General features: G+C 35.9%; 1 protein-coding gene across 4 annotated transcripts; it reads left to right on the top strand.

Annotated features, from left to right (window-relative positions):
* The first annotated feature begins 33 nt into the window (after positions 1-33).
* Positions 34-13,714, top strand: LOC140745517 (uncharacterized). 4 transcript variants are annotated; one of them, XM_073077413.1, is made up of 11 exons: positions 34-221; positions 764-1,092; positions 2,947-3,434; positions 3,826-3,990; positions 5,237-5,380; positions 6,299-6,457; positions 6,949-7,444; positions 8,115-8,558; positions 10,944-11,416; positions 12,270-12,523; positions 12,560-13,714. In XM_073077413.1, exons 2-11 carry the CDS (start codon positions 1,008-1,010, stop codon positions 12,588-12,590), a joined length of 2,739 nt encoding a protein of 912 aa, XP_072933514.1. In that variant the 5' UTR covers positions 34-221; positions 764-1,007; the 3' UTR covers positions 12,591-13,714. The 4 variants fall into 4 exon arrangements, with proteins under 4 accessions (XP_072933514.1, XP_072933513.1, XP_072933515.1 ...); XM_073077412.1 differs by having other exon boundaries at positions 12,270-13,714; XM_073077414.1 differs by lacking the exon at positions 5,237-5,380 and having other exon boundaries at positions 12,270-13,714.
* Positions 13,715-17,077: the final 3,363 nt, after the last annotated feature.

Below are 17,077 nucleotides of genomic sequence, written 5' to 3' on the forward strand. Positions count from 1 at the left end.
TCTTTCTACTTTTTATGGTTTTTGACATTTCTGTTTGGTTATCTGTTTCTGTTTGTAGCTCTCAAAAATCTAAATTATAAATTGTTTACGTTTTGCGAACAAGTGATCTGGAGCGAATAATAATATAATAATTGTTTCATGTTTAAAAATGAATTGATGTATATAATTAATAAAATGTAGAAATCACTAATGTACTCTGGAAATATATGATTTAGTAACAGGTACCTATTAATGACGATAATAATTTATAGGAATCAAAATACGTCAAAACAGTCGAAGTATTGTTGATTTCATTTGAAAATAACTTTTAATTAACTGAGCCGAACCTTTCCCAAATCAGGAGGAAGTCTGGAGCATACATCACCACACTGATCCATTTTGAATTGGTTTTATAGCCTTATTTATTATAAATTGAACATTGAAACCATGTTGATATATTTTTATCATGCAATCTTCTGTGATGTTCAAGGGTTTGTGTTACCTACAACACAACACATATTTTAACTTCACTACTTAGATCTAGTCGACCAATTTGCACTTGACTTGCATGGTAGACTATGGCCTAATCCTTCTCATTCTGAGAGGAGACCCGTGCACACCAGTGGGACAGTAATGTGTTGATGATGATAATGACTTAAATCTAGTAATATTGCCTACTGACAGCGATATTATAGATTATTTATATAAATAGTTTTATTTTAATTGTTATTAGCATGCAGTTTTTACATCAAATATTTATTTTATATGCATGAAAACTTTCCAGAAGTGATAATAAATGGCATACTGAAAAGAAATAGAAAGAAGGCCTGGAGCTGGCAACTTGCTGCGTGAGCTTGAGGAGCCAAGTACTTGTTTACTAGTATTACTGACTAATATGTACAACAGCTACATCATTAATAAGAAGTTACATTTAAAATATTTCTTCACACATTCAAACAATTTCTTACTGAGCTAACTGCAAGCAGATGAAAGCAAAATAAGCTGGCAAGAAAAAGTGGTTTAATACGATGACAAGTTCAAGCAAGAAAGAAAACAATGAATCAACTCAACTAAATAACATTATGCATATTAAAGTAAGCCGTCTTTTGATGGGTAAGTATCATTTGAGATAGTCTTTTAACACTACTACTTTTAGTATGAAAATATGAATATGACTCAAATATAATTTTATCAATATTTATTTTCATAGTTTAATTGTAATATTTATCACAAAGTCAGAGAGGTTGTAAAGTTTATATGCAATTTTGTAATATTTATTAATACTACCCGACCAAGCCAACTAGATGAACTGGTGGAATGTGGCCTCCCTCCTTGAGGTGGTCTCTCATGCCCCGCTCACATCCTAGTACTGTTCACAAATTCACAAATAATTCCTGGATTTTATTTTTTGTTTAATGTTGTTATTGTTGTCAATATATATAGTTTTGTTTCTTTGTTATTTAGTACGGTATTTGTTAACTTTTGACTGTGCCGTGTACTATGACAGCATCGATATGGGGAAAATAAGACTATTCATAGCGGAGAGCAAACAGTGATATTGCGAATTTTATTTTTTACATTATTTTTTGTACACATATTTAGTTTTTGTAACAGTCACTAAAGTATAAATCATTAGACAGAAATTTATTTAAATTTACATTTCATTGGTATAAATCAACATTTCAAATGAAATCAAATCAAATTTTTTTTATTCAAAATAGGTTCTTTACAGAGCACTTTTTGAATGTCAAACTAGCACCACTTTACAAGGTGTTTCGTTGTGGAGAAGAAGCGGCGAAAGAAACTCCATAACACACATCTTTTAAAAAAATTGGATTTTACAATGTTAAACTTAACCTAATGGTACATGTGGAGCTGGAACTACTTCAGACCACACCGTTTTGTCAGTCAAATAATCACTTAGTTTATAGTACACTTTTTTACATAGCGTTGGTTTAACGACATATTTGAACTTTTTTTCTGTGAGATTCAAAATGTGGTTAGGTATTTTATTGTAGTAGCGAATACAGTTACCCATGAAAGATCTAGCCACCTTGCATAATCTATGTTTAGGAATTGCTAATTTATTTCTATTTCTAGTATTAAAGTTATGGTGGTTACTATTTTTTTCAAACATATCAGTATGTTTTCTTATATACATAATATTTTCATAGATGTATTGACTATGTACCGTCAATATGTTAATAGTGGGAAACAGTTCTCTCAGTGACTCACCACGTCGCAGACTATATATTGACCTTATTGCTCTTTTTTGAATAGTAAATATAGAGTCTATGTCAGCAGCACTACCCCACAGCAGAATGCCATAAGACATAATGCTGTGAAAGTAACTGAAATAGACAAGCCTGGCAGTGGGGATGTCTGTTAACTGTCTAATTCTTCTGACTTCAAAAGCTGCAGTACTAAGTCTGCTGGACAAAGCAGAGATGTGAGGGCCCCACTGGAGTTTAGAATCAATGGTTATCCCCAAGAAAACAGTTTCATTGACAGATTGCAAAGTCTCACCATTTAGAGCGACAATCATCCCCATAGTCGTTACATTTAGTAACATAAATTTAATACATTTAGTTTTATTAGAATTGAGGAGTAGGTTATTTGCATCAAACTAGTTCTGAATCAAGCAAAGAGTTTCATTAATGACGTTGGGAACCTGTGATTGTCGTTTTACCCTAAACACTAGGGAAGTGTCATCAGCAAACAAAACAACCTCAGATAAATCCTTCACAACAAGTTATTATTTTTTTGCCACTGGTAGGCACAATGCCGTCATGTTTGACATTCGTCTAGTTGGCTTGGTCGGGTAGTATATACAACAACATAGTATATGTTGGATATGGGCAGTAATTTCTTTGGTAACATTTGATGTGCTTGAAGTAAAAAGTCATCAGTTACAAAATACCGAAATGTACACAAAACAATATGAAAATTGTAAGTCACTTTTTTCAGAAAAACATCCAAAACTGACACAAAAAGTACAAGTTAAGTTAACTCATATTGACAAAACACTTATTTGGAGAAGATATTTCAAATGCAACCGCATTAACTCAAAGTATTTCGGCTTTAGCACTTACCCTGTTGAAAGTTATAGAAGACGGAAACTTACAAGGAAATCTAAAAATGAATCTGTTGAAACCATCCGACGTGTTAGCGGCCGAAAAAAGAAACTATCAAATACTATTACAACAATAAATATATCAGACAGTTCAGAGACTGAAAGTGCACCATCGGAAACCGATGAAGTCATTGGTCGATGGGAAAGATCAAAAGACAATAAATATAAGTTATCATTATTTAGAGTATATTCATGTCGCGACGGGGTTGTAAAGAAAGTGGAATTAGCTGATATTGATGAGGTTCGCAGAATGAATAAAACAATTTTAACGGCACAAGTGTCGCCTATCTCAGTGCGGAGTCAACAAAAAGATAAGACTAAGGTTTGTTAAATGTTTTCCCAATATAATGTTGAGTTTGAAGCGGTACAATATTTTATTAAAATTTTCTCCCACATACTTAACAGTTTTATGTTTATTAAAAGTAAGAAAAAGTGAGTTTACAATGATTAAAAGATATTGAATATTTATGTAGGTATGGCAGGTACCTGCCATACCTACAAAATTACAAATTGGCCTTTTTAAAGATTTGGAGTTTCAGTTGTTAGTAAAAAAATATCAATAAATAGCCTTATATTATATATAATATAATAGTAGATGATAGGTTTGTATCAACTTCTATAAAAGAACATAGAAAAGTGAAATAAAAATTATATAAATAGAATTGCAGACGTAAGGCTTATACCTATCCTAAATATTATATTATTTATTCTAGGATACCACCTCCAAAATAGAAAGAAACACTTCCTCCACAAAAAAAATAAATGAAAAAGCAACAGTAATTAATCGTCAAGATGAAATGCCAGTCATAGATCTAACATTGTATCCAGAAGCAGAATATAAAAATATTGACAAACAGCCCAATATCAATCAAGCCATGGTAAGTATAACACTCTTTTCAGAGCCAGTCTACACGGCGCGTTGCGTTGCGTCCGTCATCGCAACGGCGACGCACCGTTGCGGCGAGCATTTTAAGTAATCGTCGCAGTCATTCTATAGAAAGCATGGATCGGAAAAGACGTCTGGCATTGCTGCTATTACTACGTCACTGTTAAAATACGTAAAAATAAGCGAGATCAGCTTGCGTGTGCGTTCCTTATCAAAGCATAAACAACTGAACGCTGCCGCTCCGGCAACGCAATGAGTACTCCCCCGCCCGCTTCGTCTTGTGCGCTGCAGTTCAGTAGCGTATGCGCTGCGTCGACGCACGTGCGCACGCGCACGCATGCGTGTGGACCGGCTCTTACCCGACTGCCAAGGAAGGGTTACATTTTTCGCACGTATATTGTATGATTGTAAATTTCGTTATAGTTACCGTCGGATTTTTCCGAACGGCTGAATGAATTTCGTTAAAATGTCGTTATATTAGTCTTAATTACTTCTGTGATATACATGTAATCTAATTTACTGTGCCAAAGATCAACATACACCCGAAACCGCTAAAATTACGAGTTCTCAAAATTTTGCACATAGGTTCTTTATATAGATAAGTGAGTAAGAAAGGAATTCCCGAAATTCCGAATAAAATGGTTGACAGGTTATTGAGCCTTTAATTTTGAAGCAAATACTATGAAATTTTTGTATTAAGCTTTCTGGGTAGAAATTAAGACACCTATTTGGCCATTATTACCGAAATTTTACTTGGACCATATTTTTAATAATATTACCAACTTGATATACAGGGTGAATTTTTCAAATAGGCCTTCAGGTCCCAATCCGCAACTATAAGGATTAGCGAAAAATGCTGAAAGGAGTTACGCGGCCTATTTTGATAAAAACTAAAACTGCATCATTCGTTTTTTAAAATAACTTTTTTCCTAACCGGAAATCGATCGAGTTCATTTTGAAAAAAATACACCCTATATTATTCCACTATCTGATAGTGTCGCTTATAAGGATCAAATTCTGGGAAGTAATGATAAATGACAAACTTTTTTTTCATATTAAGTTGGCAATTAAGTTTCCGCCATTCATTAATTTAAACACTTCACGTATTAACAAATTTTTGTGGCTGTGGTTCTTGTTTCGGATTTGGCCCTGAAGGCCCATTTGAAAAAATCATACAGCTTTACAAAAGAATCCTTTTACTTAAACACAGTTGTCTCTTATACCTATCTTTTTTTAAGGTAACCCCCAAAAACATAGCTCCCTTGACGAATACGAATTACAAAATAATAAACGGTGACAATAATAGTTTTGGGAAACGTGGGCACAAAACAGTACCACTGCTAAATGATATTTCGATACAGAGAAATATCGTTAAAAACTTGGTTAGTAACTATTTAAACGTTTTTATAATAGAGTTAGGAAATTTTACATACCATTGTCGTAGAGGTCTTACTGCGTGGATCTATATTCGTTTTATAACGGGTTTTTTTACTCATTTGAGTGTTGTGAGAATCTAAACTGCCGTAACAAAAAAGTTCTCAATGGTATGTGAAGTCTACCAATATGCACTTGGCCAGCGCTCTGGATTGTGGCCTAATCCTTCTCATTATGAGAAGAGACCCGTGCAGTGGAACAATAATGGGTTGACGACGACCACGTGATATACGGTCAGTATTATAATACTATATGTATGATAGGTTTGTAGTACCTATTATATAATGGTAATAGTACTAACAATAATGTAATAAAAGAGACATACGACAAGCATAATATTTCTTATTTACGACATTAAAATAAAACATAATAATTACCGGCATTAGATATCTTTATTTAAAATAATACTAATAATACAAATATGTAATAATATTGCTATAAGCTTTTCTATAAAAAAATCTTTTTTTTTTCTTTTTTTTTTTTGTTAACGAGGGGGAAATCTTCAAAAGGTACCCGGTGCCGTGAGAGCGACACGGGGTTATGTGGGGCTCTTACTGCGTAGAGGACTCCGGGGTCTCCAACGGAACGCAACCGGAGTCCTCGTGGTGCCCCGTCGGGCTCCGCTCAGGTGAGCTTGACGCTCGCCACTCCGTCTGGTGTGCACGACGGTATGCGACCACACATACCGCCGTCCATCCCGGGGTCGCTGGATGGGCGGTTCGAGCTCCGACTTTTGCCGCCCGCAACCGCGGAAGCCCCCTTTTAGTCGCCTCTTACGACAAGCAGAGGATACCGTAGCCCTATTCTGGTCCCGGAACTACAGGGACAAGCAATTTGTTCCTACCGTCAAATTTACTTTGTTTAAGGACATTACCTCAAAAAAAAGTTCCTTAACGAACAAAAGCAGCAAAGCAAAGCAGAAATTAATTAAAAGTCAACGTCAGAAAAAGGCCAAAGCTCTTAATCGCAAGGTGCAATTAATAGAAAGTAAATTTGCCAAACAGTTCGACATCAACCAAGCGATGGTAAGTTAATACCGTATATTGTAGTGACCGACCGAGAGCGATTTCGGCCATGTTTCAACCACAACCGAAATATATAAATGTTCGAAACATTCGAATTGCTTTCGACTAGTCTATATACTTCTATGAGTGTCAATCTCTAAATTTCAAGAAAATATGTAAATTTTAAAAAAATCTATAAAATAACGGTTGCGGTCGAAACTCCATTGTCTTTTTCGGTTTCGTTTAAAAAAACAGTTTCGTTAGGTTACTAGAAAAAAATCTACATGAACAAGAACATGTTCCTCATAGAATTAGTTAAAAGCAAACCACATTATACATTTTATAATTCAATGTTAAGAACCACTATTTTAGTCTCTTTTTCTATGTCTAAAACCTTAGTCATTACTAAACTGCTACCGTGTTTTATATAGGCTGTAGAGGGTGCGAGTTGGTTATTGGTACAGTGAATAAAAATTAATATACATATCTACATATATTTTAAAACGTTTTAGGTCGATGAAATTATTTTTGAGCAATATCAAGCTAAGAGAAAAAGAAAGCGAAAGCAACATATGAAAACTGTTCAAGATATAGTCATAACGCAGCCTGACAATCAACAAACAAAAGCAACGGAAACTATTACGCCTAAAAAACCGATCACTGGAAATATAGATGAAAAACTAGAAGATCTAGATGATTTATTACAATGTACTATAATAAAGAAACCGTCTACATTAGCGGGGATGTATTCGCTACCAGAAACAGACGTACAAACACAGCCTTATCTGGTGACCGCGGACGACGCGCTGGTCGTTAAGGATACAGGTCTAACTCCAATCATCACTGGGGTTTGCTCACTTGCGGCCCCGGGGACTAAAGGAAACAAGATTACAAGGGCAAATGTTCATCCTACAACTAATACCATTAGTCGAAATGGTCCGCACTTGTTTTTAAATTCGTATACAGATTCGTATACAGGCACGATTATATCCCCAATTCAACATCGAGGTAACTTTGCATGTGCAGTTTCATTGATAAACGATAGATTACATTCACTAACTGAAACCATATAACCAGTTGTTTATTTTTTATAACATTAAAGTGCAAACAAACATGCATTGCACCGGACGGTTGGTTGTCACTGCCGTACATGGACATGTAATTAACTTAATATGGAATAAGAATTCAACCTGAAGTCGACCACAGATGCGTTGCGTCTCTTGAGAATTAAGATGTTAGAGCCCGCGCCAAACTGCTAGTCCGTTCCGAATATAGAAACGAGTCTCGTCGCAATAGCAAATTGTAGATATTAGCGGGACGAAGACAGCACGGGACAGCCCACTCTCGCCCGCGGGTACATAGCTGCGTTAGTCTGCCCTTACCTTACGGAGTATATGCTAACTGAACCTGCAAGCAACAACTTCAGAGCGGTCTAGAAGTATGGCGCGACCATACCCTCATATGTATAAACCCTTCCGCGTAACATAAACAGAGTAAATAAAGTAGGATTTTGTAAACCATTATTTATTTAATTAAATAAATATATATTGCTTAATTTGCTAGCTTGTAATATAATCGCCATTTTGAATTACAACATATCTCTGTATATAATAATTTTAATAACCATATTTTTTAGTTACATGTCCCGATTTATCATGTAATCCTAATTTTTTTGCAGGTGAACCGTTCCCAATAAACATGGTGTCCAGCGAATCTATAACTGCTAACTCATTAAACAATGAGTATAACGACGGATCATTATACATATTGCCGACTACCGACACGCCCACATCAGATACAATCACGCCCACATTGACACAGACAACTGCTCCTACAATCCCTCCGACGCCCACACTTGCAATCCCTCTCTCGGTTATGTCCTTTACAGCTCCACATACACCTTCAATGGTATCACTAATGCAAATGCAAAATTCACTTACATCTACAAATGTAAATTCATCACCGATTCTGTGCAATGCATTAATTTCAACATCTACAAATGTAAATTCATCACCGATACTGTGCAATGCATTAACTTCAACCTCTACGCCTCTATCGTTGGGTATAACGCCCATACAATGCAACATTACACAACCTAATAAGAAACTTATGTATGGTATTGGTAAGTGTTTTTTCAATTTAATAAGTACCTAAGACAGCTGTAGTACTGGTTTTGCTTAAGCTGATAGATAAATGTCATAAAATTTCACCTTTGTTTATTACTTAGCTGCATTAATGTTTTAGTACTTCGCTTATGAAAAAATGGAAAGGTGACATGTATATTGTATTATACACGTAGGATCTATTAATATATTTAGGAACTTTAGAATAGAATAGAAAGTCTGGTAGTCACCATGATAATGATGAACAACAAACGATTATCACACTATACTTAAAAACAATATTAAAGTTAAGTTATAAAGTTATTCCAATATTATCCAAATAAATTAACAAATTATTAGATAGACTCGTTTTATTTTTAAAACAAATACATACACACTCAGCGGCACGAAATGTGGCCCAAGTTCAATTTAGCGTTTTCAATCAAAATAACACATGAAATGCTTAAATATTTGTTAAAACTAATGTTATTATTTATTTTCCAAATGACAATGAGTGATATACACTTAAAAGTTAGATTTTACGATTTTTTATAATAAAGTGTTTTTTTACATAGAGGAGAAACTTAAAATTATGCAAAGTAAAAAATAACACATCATAATTAAAAATTAATAACGCGTGTTACTAACTCTGGTCCTGATGACAGCTTGGATGGGATCTTGCATGCTGTGGATGATGTTATATGTCCACTTGTGGATTTTTTTGTCAGGCACCTAACGGTTATTTTACGGACGGTTTGTGTAGGGTTAGAACTTAGTCTAATTTATTTTTGGCAAAGGGAGATCTCCCGCCGGGCTAGGTAATCATGCCCGGGGAGCGGCCGTGCTCCGACAGTCACAGTTGGGAGTTTGTATATATGCAAGATATTTAGAAAACTTCGATAGCGTGATTTAGAATACTCGTGGCGCCATCTTTTGTCGAGTAGCGGGATATCGCCACATATCTTTTTACCATGTCTCAGACGTGTTCTATGGGGTTCAAGCGTGAACTTCTAACCGGCCATTGCATTTTTAGCTATAACCCACATGTATGGCGAAACATCAACATCATGTGAAGGATGTCTTCGAATTCTCGTACACCCATTAGACGATCTTCGATCGCCACTAACTCGGTGCGAGCCACCAAACTTACTCCTCCCCAAACCATAAGAGACCCTCCATGAAAACTCACTGTTTGTCTCGTAATGATCGGCATGAACCAGTCTTGACTCGTTCCTCACCCCTTTTTTGCCCATCTCGTGTGCCCACCTGTTCTTAACACATCAGTTCACAAAACTTTGCTCCATTGCTCGTGAGTCCAATTTACGTGATCGCGAGCAAATCGCAATGGACATACGCGGTAGTTCCTAAGCAGTTCTGGGCATCGAGCTGGTCTTTTAATATGTAAATTACGTTCCTCCATTCTCCTTGTTATTTTTGTTCACTCACGTTGACCCTCTTACTGTTTGTAGGCACTGCCCTATCTCAACGGCAGTAGAAAACTGATTTCTTGGAATTTCTAAAGTAATAAATCGGTCATCTCGGGCTGACCTCATTCTGCCACTTTCTGATATTTTCGTAAAGAGGTCGATCTGGTTGTACCTTCCAAGGCATATCGAAGAATTGTGCGCGGTACACTTAACGTTTCAACAAATCTTCGCCGAGTTCGCCCTTGACGTTTAAGCAACTCAGCTTGGGCAACTTGGGCTAGAGTAAGAGGCATTTGTCCCTGTAGTCCCGGGACTAGAATAGGGCTACGGTATCCCCTGCCTGTCGTAAGAGGCGACTAAAAGGGGGCTTCCGGGGTTGCGGACGGCAAGATTGGGAGGTCGAGCCGTCCGGTAAGCAACTCCGGGAAGGACGGCGGTGTGTGTGGTCGCATACCGTCGTTAACACCAGACGGTGTGGCGAGTCCTGGAGCTTACCTGGGTGGAGCCCGAAGGGGCGACGCGTTCAGAGGACTCCGGTTGCGTTCCGTAGGAGATCCCGGAGTCCTCTTGGCAACGTAGAGGAAGGCCACCGGGGGGGTTTTAGTGCGGTAAAAATTCCACATAACCCTGTGTCGCTCCCACGGCACCGGGTACCTTTTGAAGGTTTCCCCCTCGTAAACAAAAAAAAAAAAGAGTAAGAGGCATTATCTTTCGTTTCAGGAAGCAATAATAACTACAGAAAGCGCTAAATGTCATAAAGAATTAAATATTGAATTTCAATGCAAAAATTTCTTTTAAATTCTAGCAAAGAAATAAGGATCAAAAGTGAAATAAACTAACATTTCTCAGTATTTACCCTCTCATAATAATAAAAAACAAACGTAATGATAAATGTGAAAAATTGATTTTAAAATGTATTTATATATGATGGGACTGTAATATTCAATAGCTATTCTAAATATTTAAATCTCATTCTAGAAGTGCAATCTGCAGCAGAAGGACCAAGCGAGTTGCGCTCCGTTCTCGGTTCATCATGCATATCGTCAGACGATTGTGCAAACCAGCTGCGAAGCACTAGCAAGATCATAAGGCTGGACTCATCTAAGCCCCTGTGGGCTCCAGGAGATCACTTCTTAGTTTTAACGGAAAAATTATTACACTGTAGCCAACCCACTTACTGGTTTTCAAAGCCTTTTGCACAAATCATTTGGCCCAAGAAATGCAATACAAGAAAAAAGAAAAATACCTATCAAAAGAAAGATAAAGAAATAAAAATTGAAATAATTGAATCGAACCAAAGCGAAAATAATCCTAATTCATTAAAGGTAAAGTCATTCGCTAAGATAGCTGACATGAACCGGGAACTTAAATATGAATCATCAGCAGATATCTTGCAAGTACTCGACAGGCATTTCAAGAAACTGTCTGACGACCCTCTACGTTACGGTTTGGTGAGTACGAAATTATGAATCTATACATATAAATAAAATTGGAGTGTGCGTTTTTAATATTGAAATAACCGCTTTTACTACATATATATCAATATATATACGGTACATACACCAAAGCATTTTTTTAAAATTTTTCTCTGTCTGTTTGTTCCGGCTAATCTCTGAAATGGCTGGATCGATTTTGATGGGATTTTGAAGGAGTAATTTAGGCTACTTATATTTTATGTTATGTATATTGTTAGATTTCTTTTTAACATGGGTGAAACCCCGGGGCACGGCTAGTAAGAAATACACTGCGAGGTACTTGACTGCGCTTGTGTTATCACAAAACAAAAAAACAATTAGTTTTTTTTATTTCCCCTGTAGGTGTTTTTTAAATTTATTTTTTAATAAAAATGATAAAGCTAAATGTAGTTCACTTGTTATAAAAACAAAAAAGACAACGAGAGCTTACAAATACATAACTGAATGTAGCTTATCTCACTTCCACAATTGAGACGAATCCAACAACGCCTCATTTGTTAAACCGTCAAATATACTCTAAAAACAAAACTATATTGTTAGGAATATCGTCAGCAAATTATTTGAAAACCAATTTTTTATAAGCCGAGAACCTTAACTTTCCAAAATAAATTAACAGAAAAACAATTAAACGCAAATGAGCAACAAAACTGGCAGAGTAACCTCCTTTACAAAGATCGGAAAGTAACTACCCAGTAGACGATCTACAATGGCTTTTTATACGTCCACTTTTAGTTAATACCCGCATTTGACAATTAAAGTTTCTTATTCTTACCATCACTCCTAACAATATTATAATAACGTATTCTACTTGACATTTCGCTTTCGACAGCTATTGTCAGCGGTGACGAGTACGGAAGAGTGCGACTCGTTGCTTCGCGAGGAAGCCAACTTGTGCGTGCTGAACCTGAAGACGTACGGCATGGAGCCGCTGTTGGTGACGGAGGCGCCGCAGGGGGATGCAGGGGGGGACAGGGCCGATGCTCTGCTCGTGCGTCACACCGACATCGACTTCATCACGGGCATGGCCCGCAAATTCCAAGAACTGAACGCCGCGAATGCCCTCGTCAGACACAACCAAGTATACGTTTTCGCAACGCATAAACGGGGGGAGTTACCCCCCGTTTATGCGTTGACAGTTAAGTACGTTTGATTGAAATAACTTTTTTTTAAAATATAATATGGGAGTAGCACACGAGCATGGGGTTCACCTGATGGTTAGTGGCTACTGCCGCCCAAGGACATTTGTAATCAACCCCAGATAGGATTGGATATTCCTACCTGAGGTCAGCCACAGATGCGCCGCTACTTGAGGACTAAGCTGGAACGCCCTTCAAACCAGAACACAGCAGCGCTTAACACTGCTGTTATAACGCAGCAATAGGTGTGGCGGTGGTGCCGCCGAAGTCGAACCATAAAGGGTTCTACTACCTTCCATCCTTTCTTTCCACGTGTGGAAAGTATGAAACCAAAGTTGGAAATAATTTAATTTGAAACTCCAATTTTCTTAAAACTTTGTGCGACGAATAGTTTACCTGATACAACGTAGAAATTTGCAATCCGCAATAAGAGTTGCGACCCGACAAATTCGATTTTAGCTTTACTTTATTTCCCTTGACATTCATACATTATGCTACAACCATTATCAAAAAAATAGGCATAAAAACGAAAATTCTGTGAATTTAAAAATATCGTTATACGTTTTTGCTACGCCGTGGTGTTTAGAGTGTAAGATTTAAAAAATGTATGTATGTAATATATGTTAATGTTGATTAATGTAATTTAAAAATAATATTTTTCTGTTAAGTATGTATAAATTGTATATAATGTAATTTTAGATGCTGATGGTTTGTAATAGGGTATTATGGCCCTTATTGTAAAAAATTCTGAAGTATTAATATGCCCAATTGTACCTGTACTATAAACATTTAATATATTAGTGTGAGATAGGTTTAAAGGGAAGATATTTTATAATATCTGCATTTACCCTTAATAAATTGTATATTATTATCTTTTATCTGTCAGAGAATTGAAAGATTGGGCACAACTTATTGTTGGATAGGATTACTGCATAAACATAGTAATTTCCCTATGCCTACTATGCTCGAATAGTAGACAGAGGATACTTAGCTATATATTGATAACTTATCTAACAGTAACCTAAGAAATTTATTATAGACCAGACTGAGGGATTTTATTTGATGACTACGTTTTAAAAATGTATCAATGTGATTCCATTTTGTTTGCATACAAAATAAACGATGATTTTAACGATTATTACAATTGTTTTTTTCCTTTATACCTAAAAATGTCTACCACCTCCGCACGCGTGTAGGTGACGTAAAATTGAAGGCTGTAGTTACTTTCAATTTTTGTTTTTATTACACGACTCTACAAAAAAATCTTCGTTCTTTGTCCTAAAGTTTATACTATTATTTTCCAGTTAGTTATGCACAAAAACGAAAAGAAAATACCTTTTTTCGGTATAAAGTTTGCTTTTGTGATATCATGAATTTTGAACAACGCTATCAAGGCCAATACAATGAAAACATGATGGGCGACTATATTTGGGGTTTATTTAGAGAAAGTAGCTATGAACATAAAAGAAAAAGTAAAAGTGTGCACTTTTAAGTTATTTTCCACTTTTCTGTAAGCTAATTTGATAGTAAAACTTAATAAAAATAATAAACATTTTTATTTCAATAGTTTTATTTTCAATCAAAAATTAAAATCCGAGATTTTTAAAAATTTCGTTCAATCAGTCTTCTAAGCACAAAAGCAAAGTTTTTCATGCCATATATTTTTTTTCCGTCTTATTACGACCTGAAACTACCGAAATTTAATGCTTTGCAATCAAAGTCAAATTTCATGTTGACCCGTGTTATTAGCTGAATAATTACCCCCTGACTTATACTAATAAATTACTAATATAAATAAAAAAAGTACTGCGGAAACAGTATAATATAAATCTATATATGTATCTGTTTTATATGAATATTTCTATATATTCTATATATATTTAGAATTCATAATATGAAATATATAGATACATACTACACACATGAAAACCGTCTGGGGATATTTTGAATGCACTCTATCTCAAGTTTATTAAAGATAACATACAACATGTGCATCCTTACTAATATTATAAATCCGAAAGTAAGCCTGTCTGTCTGGTTGTCTCTTCTTCACGCCTAAACCACTGAACCGATTTTAATGAAATTTTGTACAAAGATAGTCTGAGACCCGAGAAAGGACATAGGATAATTTTTATCCCGGAAATCCCACGGGAACCAGGGATGGCGATCTAAGATCGATTAATCGGAGAATCGATCTTTTGGACCAAAAAAAACGATTATTATTACTATTAATAAGGATTGAATCGTAAACTATGCATTTGATCAAGTGATGATATTTAGCAAAGTTGTTTTCCATGAGCCCACGAAGGTTCCAGAGTTGGTACGACCGATTTTCGCCAGATGGCGCCACTGACGTTCCAATGAAGGTACGAATTTTCAGTTTTGTGTATGTTTGTCATGTCATATTATTTTCTTTTAAACGCGAGCAAAAACTAGTATTTTTATAGACTTTTATCTGACATTTATCTGACTATACTCCAGAAAATGTGAATAGTAGGGAAAAGTTATTGTTTTTAACAGTTATGTGAAAAATCAGTATTCTGTAAAACCACCCGTGACATTTATAACGGTCCTGCAACGATTTTAATACTTTGGATTAAGTTATCCAAGTCTTGCTGCGGTATATTGTCCCAGGTCCAGCTAAGATTCAAAAAAAGTTGCTATTCCTTCGCAATGTTTGCAGGGAAATGCCTCAAAGCCCTTTAGAGCTAGTCCCACGCGTGCTCTATGGGGTTTAGTTCAGGTGATTGAGCGGGCCAGCCCAAGACCGATACGTCGTGTTCCTGCAACCATCCCGTCACCAATCTCGCTGTGTGCGGACGGGCGTTATCGTGCATGAGCGTGAATTCTTGGTCCATTTGTAGTCTATCGGGGTAGATTATCGGCACTAGCACTTCGTTACGGTATTTTTCAGCCGTCATGGTGTTTCTGAGGAGAACCGTGCCCAGCAGTGAGCAAATCAAAAAAACTTTAGCGAATGGAAGCACAAATTTTATTTTTGGACCGTAAAACAATTTCTGAAAGATTTAGAAATTTGTTTAAAAAATTTAATCTATTACAGGATCGAAAAACGGTATTATTCTAAATAAAAGGTTTCTTAAATAATACTTTGTAGAAATGTATATAATTCCCTACATTTAAAGTCCAACATATTTTATATATGATGAATCCGTGATAGCTATACAGAGTACATTTTCTTTTTTTTTTTTTTTAATCTGCCATACTTTTTGAAAGCTTTTATTCCTATATATATCCTCTATATCATCCAAATTTGAACGTAGTAGAACGAACATTTCCAAGTAATTTTCAGGACAAATTCGGGCTTTGATCAGCTTATTTATAAGTAAAATCGAATATTTATTATTACTTACTGACAATTAAATGTTAACATGTTGAATTCCCCACACATTCAGCGCACAAACCAATCCCCACTTGAGTTGGATTTCCCCGCAAATCCGGGAATTCCCCACAAATCGGCAACCCTGATGTGAATATTTATATGTATGTATGTATGTATAACATGCCGAGTTTGACCCACCATTCGCTTGGCGGCGCTGCTGTACATATATATATTATGACGTAAGATGACTCTATTCCTAAAGGTTACTATAATCTGTTATAATAGTAACATATATTACTAATAACTATGTATGATGGCGGACCACGGAACAGAAAAAACTGTTCCGTGGGTCGGACCTAGCGATGCGCGATTATTACTAAAAACAATCGAATTATTCGATTGTTATTGTGTTCGATTGTATTCGAATAACTATCGAAATTCTTCGATTGTATTCGAATAACTATCGAACAATCGAAATTGTTCGATAGTTATTCGAATACATACGAATACATACGAATACATCGAAATTGTTCGATTGTTTGATAGTTCGATTGTTGGTCGATTGTTCGTCGATTGTTTGATTGTTGGTTTAGTACATGCAAAACTAGTAACAGCGCAGTCAAACGATAAGCGATTGTTACGAAAAAATCGAACTATCAAAGCTATTTGATTGTTGGTCAATTATTTAGTATACACAAAGCTACTAGCAGCGATGAGCCCCTAATTTCTGTGTTTAAGTAACCTGAGTCAGTCTTATACATTTGGTGGGAGATGCGCACGTGCGTCGTGCACCCTTCCGCAGCTTTGTTGCATTCCGTTATTTAATGGTGCGTCCACACCTTGCTTCTCGCACTGCTCACTGCGCCTCGTGGCCACACACTCTCACACCCTACTCGCGTTGTTAACATTATTTTTCTTCAAAGATATCACCAATTAATCTTAATGTAACTATGAGTACATAATTTTTTGTGATAACTTTTATCTATAATATACGCTAAGAAGACATATTTTATATTTTCTGATAATCTTTTTCTATAATATGCGCCATGAAAACGTATATTATATTTTTCAGATGACCTCTTTTTGAAAACGTTATCATGAAACGAACTTAGGGGATGACTACGACATCTGGATTATCGATGAGAATCCATAGTATTATAA

The sequence above is a fragment of the Epargyreus clarus genome, unplaced genomic scaffold (assembly GCF_041222505.1).
Source record: "Epargyreus clarus isolate Ecla_fem2 unplaced genomic scaffold, WU_Ecla_fem_2.2 ptg000010l, whole genome shotgun sequence".
NCBI lineage: Eukaryota > Metazoa > Arthropoda > Insecta > Lepidoptera > Hesperiidae > Epargyreus > Epargyreus clarus.